Below are 15,225 nucleotides of genomic sequence, written 5' to 3'. Positions count from 1 at the left end.
GAATAGATCTGTTGAAACAGTGTCACTTTCAGTCATTGCACCGAAAGGCTGCAGTGTACATTGTTCCACTGAAAGTGACAAGCATACTGCCCATTATTATAGGTCTCATAGGAGGCACTTAGCTGATCGTTCTGATCAGCTACCAACTGGTAGCACCAGCTGGATTGCTTTTTCTCCTCCAAAGGTAAACGATTTTAGCATCCAGTTTAAATTAAATTTGTGCATTTGTGCAATAGGTGTTGGAATAATGGCATTCCATGCGTGCATTGGAGCATTTAATCACCTTCCTTCCGGCAACAGCCTTTTGTTCTTCCCACTCACAAATGGGGGGGGGGGGGCAGCGGAATGAGATGCTTGAAAACCAACAGGACAAAGATTGTGACACCACCATGCATGCCCAGTGTTAAATGTATGTAAGCAGAACCAAGAATTTTGGGAGCCAGATTTATTCTACTCTCCCCCTGTCCTGCCCCAAAATTTCCCAAAGCTGATATGAATTCTAGGAGGGAAAGTTTGGTTGCTAGTATCTGCTACATGAGTGTATTTGGGGAAACTCTAATGCACAGGAATAGAGTTAAATCTCTATTGTGATTCCTGCGTTGCACAACATGACCCTTTGGACTCCTTCCAAATCTACAATTCTGTGATTCTGTCAGCCCAACATGGTCCCAGTCCTGCTGTTGAGTCAGACTGTTGGCTCAACTAGTTCATTCAATCCATACTGACAGTGGCTGTCCTTGAGCTCCGTTCAGGGGCCCTTTTCAGCTTCTCAGAGATACCAGTGACCGAACCTGGGACTTTCTGCATCTACTCACCCACGTGCCTTTTCTCCAAACATCTGGCCTTCAGATGAACTTTGCGTTGGCTTTCAAGGTCTCTGGATGGCAGCCTATTGTGGATTACAGAAAAAAGATGTTGTGGAAAAATCTCCACTCCAGTTCTGCAAGGGAATGGAAGTAAGCCCATCCTATCCCATTTGTCTGTGGAGTTTTAAGGGGAAATCCTTTAAAATGCACATAGAAATGGAAAGGTACTCAAAGAAAAGGATATATGAAAGGTGGTCTTAGGGCTGCAGTGCTACCTCCATTTCTCTTAGCTCATGCATAGGGCCAAATTCTGCCCTCTAAGCCTGCCCCCCAGAGGCCACACATTCTCTCTAGTAATGATCCTTACCCCACCCCCCACCCCCCGCTTTGCCTTCTCCTGACAATGTCTCTTTCTTGCTTGGATGGAGGCCAGAGTGGGGGTGTGTGTAGAAACTAGCGTATGTGCAAAGAGAAGCATCACCTTCATTGCTCCGTCTCCTTTCACCATGGCATGTGGTCCCCCAAAAGGTTGTCCAGAAGAGAATGTGGACCTTGGGCTAAAAAAAGGTTTGCCATCCCTGGTTTAGCAGCCACAGGTTTTGACTTGTTTGTTTAGTGTGAGCAGTAATTTCTCCTCGTTTTGATTTCATTTCATTTACAGGGCCTCCGGTAAATGTGACATGCAACATCTTTATAAACAGTTTTGGATCCATTGCAGAAACAACCATGGTAAGATGTTCTTTATCACAAACAATTACATTTCAAATTATTTAGATTGCAATCACGTGCACACTAACCTGGAAGTAAGTCCTGCAGATCTTACTAGCACTTACCTTTGAATGTACTTGCATGCAATCCTGATCAGTGTTCTTTAATTGGCAGGTGGAGCCTTCTAAAATGAAACACACTCCATTTGTGGTTAATCACTTGAGTGCTGAACAGGGCATATGCTTCTATGTACTTGCAGAGTTCCTGCATAAGCATCTCCATTCCTTTCACTGAAAAGGGCAGCTTCATGTCTGCATCCCTTTGCCAAGTATGAAGGATTATTCTTCATGTCAGACATTCAAGAAAATTTGTATTAGAATTCCAGAAGTTTGTATTAAAATCTAACTTCTAAATGCAAAGGATTGATTTGGCTGTTGAATGCCTTTGAAAGAAACAAACCTATCTGGGTTTGTTTATTTTAAATGAATGATCTTTTACTTCTTTTCTGCTATTATGTGACCTGGTGCTCTTTTCATTCCTTGTTTTCTACTCTGCCCTTATTTAATTTTCCTTCACCTTACTGCTAGGGATGGAAGGATCTGCCAATTTCAATTGTCTCATTTTGCCAATCTTAAATTCAGTTCTCAGTGTTTCTGCAGCAATTTACAAAACAAAAAACCAAATCCTCATGAAATTTCAGAGTGGATTTCTCTTAATAAACACATTTTGTATGTAGTTTTGACTAACACATACATTTTTGCAACCAATTTCTGCTAATATAATGCATTTTTTGTGTTACTTCCACTATTGTATTTGTTTTTATGTACATTTTTATAAACATTTTTGGAGAATTGCATTGCAAAATTCAAAGAAGGGTGAATGTGAAGGAGAAATTCAATGCATTTCATCTTTCAATCCTAATTTATCATATTTGCACATTATGAAACAATATGAGAACATTCACACTTATTTGAATGGAAATGATAGCTCTACATGTGCAGAGCTGCTCTTTACATTGAAGTGAATGGGTAAGTCGTTGCATAAGAATCCTATCAGAACAAGGTACCACTGGACTGGAGCAACTGAGTGGAACTATATTGTGGACAAAGTGGGGAAGATTCTAGGGAAGAGAGGGAGATACACAGATATATACAGAAGTGTTGTATCCTGATCATACTGACTCCATAGTTTGACTCCATAGTTTATCAGTCTTTGGCAGACCCTCCTCACACACATTGAGATCTTTTCATTCCATGATAAGAGTCAGAAACTCACTCATCTAAAATGAAAGCTGCCATTAGGTGGGTACATGCAATACATATTCATCTCTAGGGCCTTGGCTGCAGTCAATTATAAATTATTGCATAGGGTTTTTTTTATTTTTCACTGCTCATAGTACATCGTTTTCAGAACTCCCTAGTAAACTGCTGCTCTGAATGTAGAGGAATGCCAGGGCTCTGTAATAGTTCACTTCTAAATTATGCATTGATGCAGCGCAAAGGAGGACTTTCTTGCGGTCAGCAATTGTCAAATTCTTTCAGAATCAAAGCCATCATTTTGAGAACATGAGCATGTTTAAAACACACATAGCTCTATTTGTGACCTCTCTCTTGGTTTAGCATCTATATTCTTTAACTTCACTGTACCAAACAAGAAAAGCTCTTTAAAATTAAAGTAGGGATGTTATGTACCTTAGTTACAGGTTAACATCTGATACTTCAATATAGCTAGGGAATATTTTGATGCTGTTTTCTTGAACAATTGGGTCACCTTTCAGATATTGTTTTATTTTATCCATGCCACTATTACATTTCACTTACTATTTTGGATGAAGGAGAAGTTTTAATTAAATCACTATCTAAATAGTTTTCTGAAGAAAGCTTAGAATTTAGGGGTGCAACATTTCCCCTACATTTTACTATGTTCTAAGTGCACAGCAGATGAAGATATTGTGTATGTTCTATATTCTGAACTATCTATGTTATTTAAAATGCATACCTCCTTCTCAAATGTGCATTCATGATATTTCACAGGAATCGAAGAAATACTGTTAAAGTCCATTTTATTTTAATGTAGCTTACTCTAATATATGTAGACCAAAATCTGTTATTTCGCTGGCTTGGTCATAAGAAAACAACCAACAGCTGAGTAAATTCAAAACAAGGGGTGTGTGGGTGTGGGTGTGGGTGTGGTGGTTGCTTTTAAAAAGTTAGAGATCTTCAACGAGAATGTCATGCAAGCTACATCTGATGAAATTCCCTCTTCTCTACAACTAATAATGACACAGTAGCTTTATCCTCTTTTGCATCACACCCTGTCTATAACTCTTTAAACTGTAATGGAAACATAGGAAACTGCCTTATGAAGATTCAGACCATTGGTCCATCTAGCTCAGCATCATCTACAGTGAACAGTAGTAGCTCTCCAGGGTTTCAGACAGAGCTTTCTCCTAGTCCTACCTAGAAATGTTGTTGATTGGGTGGGTGATCTGCATTTAAAGAAGATGCTCTACCACCAAGACATGGCCCTTCCCAAATGGCTCATGCTTGATTCTGTTACATTAAGTGAAAAAGGGAAGCTGAATGTGAAGGGAACTTCCTAAACACAACAGAAATGTGCTTGGTCAGTTATAGTTTCTGAGCATAGATCACGTCATGCCCAGTTGTCTCCCATTTATCAAAGAATGCTAGAAGCTAATGTAGAAAACATAGTAAGAGAGGAAATGTACATGCAAAATAAATTCTTAAAATTAAATTTTAGGATGGTGATAGTATCCAAGTAGGCTGAGCTTTATTAAGTTAGCACCCACCCACCTCCCGCCTGCATATGGTACTACTAGTTGCATACTCCAAGAGAGGATGGGACTGCTTTGCTTCTTCAGCTGGTCTCTCCTTTCCATCAAACTTGGAATAAAAATGCAAGAGCTGGTGTCACAGCTGCATTCCTCCCCCTTGCTTCTGGGGAGGGGTTACAGAGGCATCCTGAATTGTAGCCTGATAGCACTGTTTGCCTGTCACCAGCAAGGACTACTAATGAATGAGAGCAGAAGGTGGCTAGCCTATAGCCGTTGGGTGACATTTTTGGACTCATCAGGTCCCATCAGCCCCAGCCAGCATGGCCAGAGATCAGGGACAATGGGAGTTGCAGGTCTAACAGGTCCCTGTAGGAACACAATTTTCCTACCCATGAACTAGGCAGTTTAGAACACTGTACAAAAAAGAAAGGGGGGGATCAAATGCAAGGGCCCCATTCTATGTAACCACACACTTGCCACATCACCATGCTTGCCTAATGGCCAAACTGCACATAGAGGATTTCAAGGAATGTCCAGGTAGCCCAAAATTATCACCTACCTATAATTTTAAACCCCTTCGGTGGGTTTGCCCTCCTGGAATCAAGTTAGTTTGGAGAGTTAACCATTCCTGAAGTCTCCCCACCCATTTGTGAAAACTTCAATCAGGGCCTTAAGTTTAAAAATGCTTTTAAGGTGTTACCATCTTAGGAAGTTCTTTCAAACAAGATCTTACATCAGCTTCTTAGAGAATTCTTGGGTCTGGCATTCATCTGTCCCAGGATACTATGGAGGAATGCAACTTTGGGGGGGTGAAGTCATACTGTTAGAAGGCTGCAACACCTGCTGTGGCTGTAGAGACAGATATGAGAGAGACATATATACAATAATAATGTTTGTGCTATATTGTTCTTTGTACTTCTTGCTGGGATGTATGTTTTGAAACTGTAATGATTTATTTGCCTATTTTATTGTAGACTCTTCTTCTCATTATCAATATATTGTTTGCAGAGTGCCCTTCAGCATTTTTCGTGGCTGTTACATGTCACATTGGGTTAGAAGGAGAGGAGGCAGCAAGTCAGCCCTGTATTTGCCAGCTTCCTATCATCAGGAATCTCCCATTCGTCAGGAAGTCTTTCTTTAGATCCTGCCAGTGACCCTTGCTATAGTTCTGCGATGATCTCCCGAAATGAGAGAGAGATTGTGCTTCGTTGTTCTTAAGCTGCTTAACAGAATACAGCAGCACTTCTGAAATAAGCAGCAGATCCTAAGAGACTAGTAAATGTGCCACTGTTTCATTGACACTTGGAAAGGGATCGAACAGCAAGCGACTTTAATGGAGCCAATTATCTGTGTAAAGGAACCATGTCTCTTGCTTAGTCCTGCCAAGCTTTTCCTCACAGGCATTTCAAGGCTGGCTGCTAACAGGCACATTGACTGGACCAGGAACAGGAAGTGACTGATCTGACTTGCATGCTGAAGCTGGCACTAGATTTGCTCTTTTGTGTGAGGCTGTCTAGTTGTCTTATTCTTAGAAAACTCAGGTCAAAGAGGCTGTTAATCTCATAATCATAGAGAGAGTCAGCCTTGGAAACACACTATTCACAGTTTGAAGAAGAACTAGAAAATTAGGCTTGCATGCTAACTCACTTCTGGCAGGTTCCATGTACCTTGCTGTGTGACAAATAAAAATTCAACAAGTGGAACTTTCACTCCCTGCGTCTCATACTGAGAAAATAGACTTACAGACACAGGGAGATGATTGCCAGCAGTGCCTAGCCTGAACAGCAAAAATGACAATTATTGTTTGGATGTGACAACCTCAGCTGTCCCAACTCCAAAGCTGCTAGCCCAACTGGCCTCCAGAAAACTCCAAAAATCCATTAGAATCAAGTGTGTAGCTTTGAATTTCATTGACAATCCAGGGTACAGAGAGTATGAATGGACAATGTGATGCCCTCCCAGTAATGTGTTTGTATTCCAGCTCCTGTCAACCCCAGCTATGATCAATGGTCAGAGATGATAGAGGCTGTAGATCATCATCATGTGGGGGCACCAGGTTGCATGCTGCTGGTGTAAAAAAGAAGTGGCTACACGCCTTGCATATGTTCAAAAGGCAAAATGTGGCAGACCATACATCATTCATAATGAGCAGACGAAAGTCAATGAGACTGCTTTGAAGTAAGTGTTTGAGAGGGCAACTGTTGTTGAGTGTTTAGGAACTGAAGCACCATAATCATAAAGGAAATGATAATGTATGGGGTTTTTAACTGGTGGAGAAAGAAACAACACTTTTATTAGTTTAAAATAAAAAGAGAGGGGTGGAAGAATCCCCACCCCGACACCCTCTCCAATATATATTTGAAAGACCAGCATTTTTCCTAGCAACTTTAGCAGGGGTAAAATGCTAGCATAACATTATTTTCATCATGGATAGCAAACATAACACTAATTGGAGGCTTTTGCCACAATGCTTGCCAAGTTCGATCATACTTCCTTTTAAACTCATGCTGGAAACCATTAAACAAGATAAAATACCTCTATAAATGTTAGAAACACCACCTTTTAGACTACCTTTAGAAGCTTCGTGGAAACTTTCATAGAAAGTCTCAGGCTTCAGTTGTCCACTAAGAAGAAATTTAACAGAATGTACTATATCTACAATAGCCGGAGAATTTTTTTTAAGCCTTCAGCCACCACTTGCTTGGCAGACATCAACAGGCAAATTTTCTGCACCTTGTAGATAAATAAACATTGTCACCTGCTGAGGGATGCACATCAAGCAGCTGTTAATGGTACAACTACCATGGATGGTTAAGAAGTTGGCAGGTTGTTTTGCTTCTGTGTTTATTTCAGATTTCACATTATTGTAAAGTTCTGTGACTTTTGGCTCTGAAAGAAGACTGCAAATAAACTGTCAGCTGCAAAAGGAATATAGGCTAGAAGAGTGCATTATGCTGATGGAGAGGGATTTGCGAGTTTAAGTGCCATTAACTCTAACAGGAGTTAAGGGTAAAATCATCTATATATCAAGCTGAGATTGACCTACACACATGGAGAGACAGCTAAATGCTGAAGACATTGGAAAAATTATTTCCCTCTGGCTACTTTTTGTTTTTAACACGTATTATGTTTAGACTGGTCCCAGTATGTTCACAAATTAAGCAAGGGAAGCATCTGACACAATAAGGGCAACTGTATAGATATGCATAAATTGCATGATGGTAACAGAAATTGTTGCACACTCAAAATTGAATCTGCTGTGTTAACTCTTGTGTGAAGTGATTACCAAGGTAAATGAAAGAAGAAACCAAGATAAAGTTATTCTCATGTGGAAACTGAAGTACAATATTTTGCATACAGTAAATAAAAGGTAAAGGTAAAGGACCCCTGGACAGTTAAGTCCAGTCAAAGGCGACTACGGGGTTGCAGTGCTCATCTTGCTTTCAGGCTGAGGGAACCGGCGTTTGTCCACAGACAGGTTTCCAGATCATATGGTCAGCATGACTAAACCACTTCTGGTGCAACGGAACATCGTGACAGAAACCAGAGCACATGGAAATGCCGTTTACCTTCCCACCACAGTGGTACCTATTTATCTGCTTGCACTGGCATGCTTTCGAACTGCTAGGTTGGCAGGAGCTGGGACAGAACAAAGGGAGCTCACCCTGTCACAGGGATTCGAACCGCTGACCTTCTGATCGGCAAGCCCAAGAGGCTGAGTGGTTTAGACCACAGCACCACCCGCGTTCCCTGCATACAGTAAATATTGACGTATTTACTACCCAGGTTTCTGTCTTTCATTTAGCTCGCTCCCATGTTTTCTTCTGTTATGTTTTAAATCAACTGAAGATGCATTTAAGAAAACTTTTGAGACAAATAACATGTAAATATAATTCCTCCATGCTCCAGATTCTTTGCCATTCTTCGCAAATCTGAGTATAGATATATGCAATACTAGCCTTAGGAATGGGTCTGCCATTTGTTCTTTCAATATGGCTGCTATTCCTGAGCATCAGTAAACTGCCTGCAGGTGCTTAGTGAAAAGGATGAATATGAAACTATGGTGCCATTATACTTAACAAAGCCTATAAAACATATCATTGCACTTTCCCTCCAACTGTACTCTGCTCTCCAAGTGTCCCTCCCTATGAAGATGGTCTACCATACACATGAAGATATGTCTTGTGGAACTCTTGTGGTGGAGCGACATGTTCGCTACCCTTAATTAAATTGAAGGATGCAACATGTCACCCTTGCTGCTGTTATGCACAATAAACTTCTAATAATATGTTGAAAAACCTGCTCCTTCTCTTCTGTTTCAAAGTGCATATAATCATTTTGCCTTTTACACAGCTAGAACCATTTATGTACCATGGGATGTGGGTGGCGCTGTGGGTTAAACCACAGAGCCTAGGGCTTGCCAATCAGAAGGTTGGCGGTTTGAATCCCCGTGACGGGGTGAGCTCCTGTTGCTTGGTCCCTGCTCCTGCCAACCTAGCAGTTCGAAAGCACGTCAAAGTGCAAGTAGATAAATAGGTACCACTCTGGCGGGAAGGTAAACGCCGTTTCCGTGCGCTGCTCTGGTTCGCCAGAAGCAGTTTAGTCATGCTGGCCACATGACCCGGAAGCTGGCTCCATCGGCCAGTAAAGCGAGATGAGCCCACAACCCCAGAGTCGTCTGCCACTGGACCTAATAGTCAGGGGTCCCTTTAACTTTAGAACCATTTACAATGTATCAGCAAGTGCATTCCATAGTTTTAGTCACTTTTGAATTCTATCTGTAAAGTGTTAGATGAGTCAAGAGAAACACAAAGGATACAACAATATCATACTCCAGCGCTGTTGTTCTTTGGCCACTGAACACAGTCAGTAAATATGCATAGGATCAGGCTCCCATGTCATATTATATATATATATATATATATATGCTTTCGTAGATTTTCACGGGTACAGGAATGCAGGTTTTGGTGTCTTCGGGTGTCTTCCCGTGTAAGAGTTGGGGTGTCTAGGCGACGTTTCGACGAGGTCTCACTCGTCATCTTCAGGCTGGTGCTTTCGGCTTCTTGTTACTGGAACAGAGCAGGATCTCAGTGTTTGAGTTCCTATAAATACTGTTGAGGGGGTGTGGTGTATAGCCTCCAACGTTCTGGGCAGAGAGGAAGTTCCCAGGTTAGTGTGCCTTTTCTTCTATACACCACACCCCCTCAACAGTATTTATAGGAACTCAAACACTGAGATCCTGCTCTGTTCCAGTAACAAGAAGCCGAAAGCACCAGCCTGAAGATGACGAGTGAGACCTCGTCGAAACGTCGCCTAGACACCCCAACTTTTACACGGGAAGACACCCGAGGACACCAAAACCTATATATATATATATATATATATATATTGGTAGCTTACTGATGGTACATAGAAAACAGCAAAAAGTCTGCGTGTTTTACCAAGCAGGCCTTTAGCAAATTGTTTGCCACAGTTCACTTCCCTGGTGACTGGTTTGCAGTAGCACTGATGATAAACACAGGGATTACATTTTTAAAAATCCATACGCCTGCTGTCACAGTCAGTAATCACACCTTTAGGTACATGGTTCATTATTGAGCCTGTCTGTCAAATAAATTCTTTCACCATCCGAAAAGAGACTTGTTTCTCCAATCGTTAATTCTGTAGACAGCAAAGATTCAAGATAATCTAAAAAGGTATTGATGACTGCGTACCTATATTTATATGAGTGAGACAAAATTCTTTTTGTTCTGCTCTTACCTTATTTCCCATTCCATCACCTTCTGAGCATTGTATGGTGGCAGCTGTAGAGTTGGTTAAATGGCTGGTGGGCAAAGAAGCAGAAAAGACCCCCCCCCAAAAAAAAAACAACCCTCCCAGCATTGCCAATTGACCAGATCAAAGCTAAACAGTCTGACCAGCAGTTTGAGCTACTCCGAAAAAAATCAATAAGTGAAGCTGCTTTTTCATAGCATGGAGATAAATATTATCACCTGCCTGCAGATGATGTTGCTTTATAAACAAAGTAGTAGGAGCTGATTAAAGATTTGGCAGCCCTACATAGCAAAGAAGAGTTACAAGAGCAATTTTGGGTGAGGAGCTTCCTTGGGCTTGGTTACACAAGATTAGGGATTAGTTGTCACAGCATTTCTGTTCTGTCTGAGAGCTTCCAACATGCCTGTCTGCACAGTTCATTTGCTCCAAAAGCTCTGGAGCTCACCTGAGCTATGTACGATGAGCAAAGGATGCAGCAGGAATTCTATTCTGGTGAATCCTGATATGAACTGACCTGGTCTGCACCTCTTGGAGTAATCTGTCGATCAGAACATAGCTGTCTATCAGATTTGCTTTGCGGCAACACGTTTCTTGTATTCTTTTTTAAAGTGCATTTCAAAATATATATTTTGAGAAATCCTAGCTTTAGAAATGAAATGCTTATCTGGAGAAGAAATGTGTCTTTGAAATACTATGCAAATATGCATGCAGATCACACATTAATGTGGAAACAGGGTGGAACAGAATTATGAGTGAGCACAGTAAGGAAACAAGCTGATTCATCCATCCCTGAGCTAGCTCAGGGCCTGAACACTACCACAGAGTCTTAAACAAACATCCTTTGAAGGGTTTTACAGCTGTGTCTGAGGTTTAATGTGCAGAGTTTAACTGAAAAATAAATGAAATTTCAGGAAGCCGTGGAAAATGCACGGAAAAAGGGAAGTGCTTTTTGGCAATACAGTGGTACCTCGGGTTAAGTACTTAATTCGTTTCGGAGGTCCGTCCTTAACCTGAAACTGTTCTTAACCTGAAGCACCACTTTAGCTAATGGGGCCTCCTGCTGCTGCCGCGCCACTGGAGCACGATTTCTGTTCTCATCCTGAAGCAAAGTTCTTAACCCAAAGTACTATTTCTGGGTGAGCGGAGCCTTTAAGCTGAAGCGTATGTATCCTGAAGTGTATGTAACCCAAGGTACCACTGTAATGAAACTGAAAACAAAACCAAAGACACTGTTTCAGCTCAGCTCTGCACCTGACTCCTACAATACTGCCCTATTTCGATCTGCTACATTTGCATCAAAGTACAGCAGAGAAGAGGTTGTCAGCTCCCTCCTCTGGTAAGCTAACCTTGTGGCACAGAGCATGCGATTCCTGGGAGGGACCCACTGTAAGAGCCTGCAGTTTGAGGAAACGCGGCTGCATTCATCCTTTGCCCTAGTCAAACAACATTTTGTGATTTTTAAAAACATCTCTGTGTTGTAAGCATGTAAAGCATGCAATCCAAATTAACTGCAAACCATTCATTGTATTTTTAATTATAGAATGCAGTTCTGCCATGTGAGGTTTAAAAAGATTAGACGCTAAGGCTGCTTGGGGGTGCTGGCACATGCACCCAATGTGCTCATCCAAGTTTGAGCAAATGGTAATGAAATTAGAAGGTCAGGGGATGCTGGAGATTTCATTCAAGCAGCTAAAGGTGCTGCTTTTGTGTTTGTGTTTTAAGCAAAGAAGAAGAAGAAAATATTGAAATGAAGCAAAAGGAGGGTGACAAGGAAAGGAGCTGCGGTGGTTCCTTCAAGGGCTGGTGCAGCAGGAAAAGCAATTGTTTTGTGCAAGCCTATTGTTCCCTTGAAATGTGCCCGGTTCTTTTGATTGCATGACCTTGATGAAATTAGCAGCACTATTGTGACTCACACTACTGACAGCGCTGCCAGCTTTCGGTCTCTTCATCACACACTTACGACAACTATTCCACGTAAAGGATTTTACTATCAAGAGATTTGGGGTTTTTTTTATAAAAAAAAGGTGTTCTCACTTCTAGTCTAAAGGAATAAAAGATGTATGGGAAGAAGAATGTCACTGAGCATGTTTGCTACCCCAGCAGAACAGCAGGGGAGGTCATCTCTAAACTCCCAAATTTGAGGGCACTCTCATAGGCTTTATTAGAGAAAGTGCAAAATTTCCGGAGGGGTTTTGATTCTGCCTTGATGGCTCACTGAGTTGTTCCTAAAGTTAGAAAGGCTGTCAAAATGTATCAGGTGAACATGCACTGTAGACTATTAGTAAATATAATCGTCATAAATGTGGACTTTCCCTTTTTTGAAAAGGTGAAATGGAAAATGGAAATGGAAAAGAAAAAGAAAGAGTAGAAATTAATATCTAAAAAATAATTATTGGGGTAAAGATCCTTGCACTTCATAATTTTTCCACTATACGCCCCCCCCCAATTTATTCCAGATTCATATATATTTCTACTGGCTAGAGACGAATGCACAAATAATCTACTTGTTTTACCACCAGGAGGGCTATATTATGTCTTTCACTATCCAGCTTTCCCCGCAATGGATTCACCCTCGACGCTCACATCTCCAACTATTGCGTTTGTTCCTGTTCATTCGCAGTTACTATCAGCTATCCCAGTTCTCATAGTGTATTACACTACAAGCTCCCAATATACATTTGCATCACTCTTGGATATTATATGTTTATCATTTGCACTTTGTTTTGTGATATTTTGAGACATATTCATACCCTTTTGAAAAACTTGATATATGAAATAAGAAACAACGGTCAGTTTCATGGCTCAGGAGTGATGTAAGTCCTCTGTCACCCGATGCATTCTTATTACTACACTGCACTGGCCCTAGCAGCCATTAAAAAAACCCTTAGGAACAAAGGAGGCAACTCCTTATCCAGGAGGATTTGCCTTTTCTCTTCTTTGCCCCACACCTGAAGCTGCTGAGTTCATTGAAGAATGTCAATGGCATGCCACACAATAGTATATTGTAGTCCCCCAAATATCTCCCCAGAGTTTTGGGAAAGTACTTCACGCACATGTTCTGTTAGGCTTATATAAGGTCAGGCTTATTTCTTGTCCATTAATACTAATTGAGAACAGAAGAAACTGAATTATTATATAATAATCTTCTTACAGGAAAGCAAATTACCTCTGTAAATATAAATCTGCTCTTTGATTGTACAAAATAATACATGTTTGAATCATTTCAGCTTTATTCTCTGTAAATAATTAGTGTTTCAGGACTGTGACCATTTCTTTCCAAATTGATGGATTAATATTTGTAATGCAATTTAGGTTTTAATACAGTATTATGTTCAGTGACTAAACAGTATAAGGTTGAAGCCAGGGAAGAGTAATATAATCAAGGACTCCAGGGAGTTAAGTTCATTTAAAGGATACAGCTAGTAAATTCCATATTATTCAACCAAATGAAAGGTAGGAGCTAAAAACACTAACTACTTTTGGTTTTACTTTAGGATTATCGTGTGAACATCTTTCTCCGTCAGAACTGGAATGACCCCCGTCTTGCTTATAGTGAATATCCAGATGACTCTCTAGATTTGGACCCATCCATGTTGGACTCTATCTGGAAACCTGACTTGTTCTTTGCCAATGAAAAAGGCGCCAATTTTCATGAAGTAACAACAGACAACAAATTGCTACGGATTTTTAAAAATGGAAATGTTCTCTATTCCATCAGGTAAATTGCAAATAAAAGGCTCTGATGTGATATGGAAGCAATGAGGTTATGATTTAGTTTGGATGCGGTACACATTCCCTTAATGAAAACAGTCACTGCATTCTCTTGCTGTGCATTGTTCACATACATAGATACAAGGACATAGGCTGATTTCTCTAAGTCATCCATATGTAATTCAATTGGTGAAATAACTGGAGGCTGTTTAAAATGCCATGGTTCCATGTAGAGGCCATTTCTTTCAATTGAACACAGAGGTCTCACTGCTGAATTTTCTTCTGAAAGGCAAAAAAACCCACAACCCAATATTTTTAGTTTTATTTACTGGTTCTAGCCTTCTATTAACAAACTAAAGCTTAGATGCGGGAGAAAAGTGTTGTGCTAATAAGAGTTGTGTCTCTTTTTTAGGGACAAGTCTTTTCTCTGGTAAAGTAGTACTGTTGAATGGAAGTCTTAGATAAATGTCTACTCTGAATTCCTTACTTCATTTCAGTAACAGTTCAGTGATTATTCACTTCTAGATGTCTAGAGATTTGTAATATTTAATTTCTCATATATTGTTGACCACAATAGATCAGCAGTTACCAAAATAAGAACAAAAAACATGATGTAAGAAAAGCCCTGCAGGATCAGGCCAAATCTTAAACAGTCCAGCATCCAGCTTCAGCAGTGACCAACCAGATACCTATAGGAAGGCTGCAGGCAGGACATGAGGGCAATATTTTCTCCTACTGTTGCCTGGTACTGGTGACTGATACTCATAGGCATGTTGCCTCTGATCCAGGAGGTAGCATGTTACTAGTAGCTATTTATAGCTTTGTCTTCATGAAGTTGTATAATCTTTTAAAACCATCTAAGCTGGTGGCTATCTAGTGTTAGTGAAGTCCATAGTGTAAGTATGCAATGTGTGTTAAAAAGAAGAAGTCTTTGCCACCATTTGGGGTGTGTTGATGACTCAGTTAAGCATATGTAGCAGATAATAGTAGTTTTAAGAGAACTATGAAAACATTTAAAGTGAAGTCAAATAAATAAGAGCTGTGCAGAATTGCCTTTTCCCCCTCCATGACCACAATCATGTAGCAGCAGCAGCATAAAATCTATTAAACTGATAAAGTTCATTGGAACTGAAGTAACTATCAAACCTGGGTTTGAAATCTCTGCCGGATGTTTCTCAGGTTCTTGGTTCAAGACCTGACTTGGACCCAAGTTCTGACCATGATCCAGAAAGTTAACCACCCAGTAATAGCTGCCCCTTGGTCAGGTCTCAGACACAAAGTGACTTTTCCCTGCTACCTTTATGAAATGGGAGACACACACAGAGCCAATTCTGGCACTACTCTTTTCATCCTTTGAGAAATCTATGTGTAGATCATTGTACAATGTTGCGCAAAGTGTAACATTGTTTAGATTTCACCCCTTCTTAGATA

At 40.6% G+C, this 15,225-nt stretch overlaps 1 protein-coding gene across 2 annotated transcripts in view; it reads left to right on the top strand.

Annotated features, from left to right (window-relative positions):
- The window catches only part of LOC310714725 (glycine receptor subunit alpha-3), a 75,712-nt gene that overhangs the window by 26,453 nt on the left and 34,034 nt on the right, over positions 1 to 15,225 (top strand). For both annotated transcript variants that reach the window (XM_083520312.1, XM_083520311.1), the window contains exons 3-4: positions 1,468 to 1,535; positions 13,578 to 13,801. In XM_083520312.1, coding sequence (XP_083376438.1) covers positions 1,468 to 1,535; positions 13,578 to 13,801 — 292 coding nt within the window. The remainder of the gene's footprint in view (positions 1 to 1,467; positions 1,536 to 13,577; positions 13,802 to 15,225) is intronic.

Source organism: Podarcis liolepis (genome assembly GCF_965112155.1).
Source record: "Podarcis liolepis genome assembly, chromosome: 9".
In the NCBI taxonomy this organism is placed as follows: Eukaryota; Metazoa; Chordata; class Lepidosauria; order Squamata; family Lacertidae; genus Podarcis; species Podarcis liolepis.
This window is presented reverse-complemented; position numbering and strand designations above follow the sequence as displayed.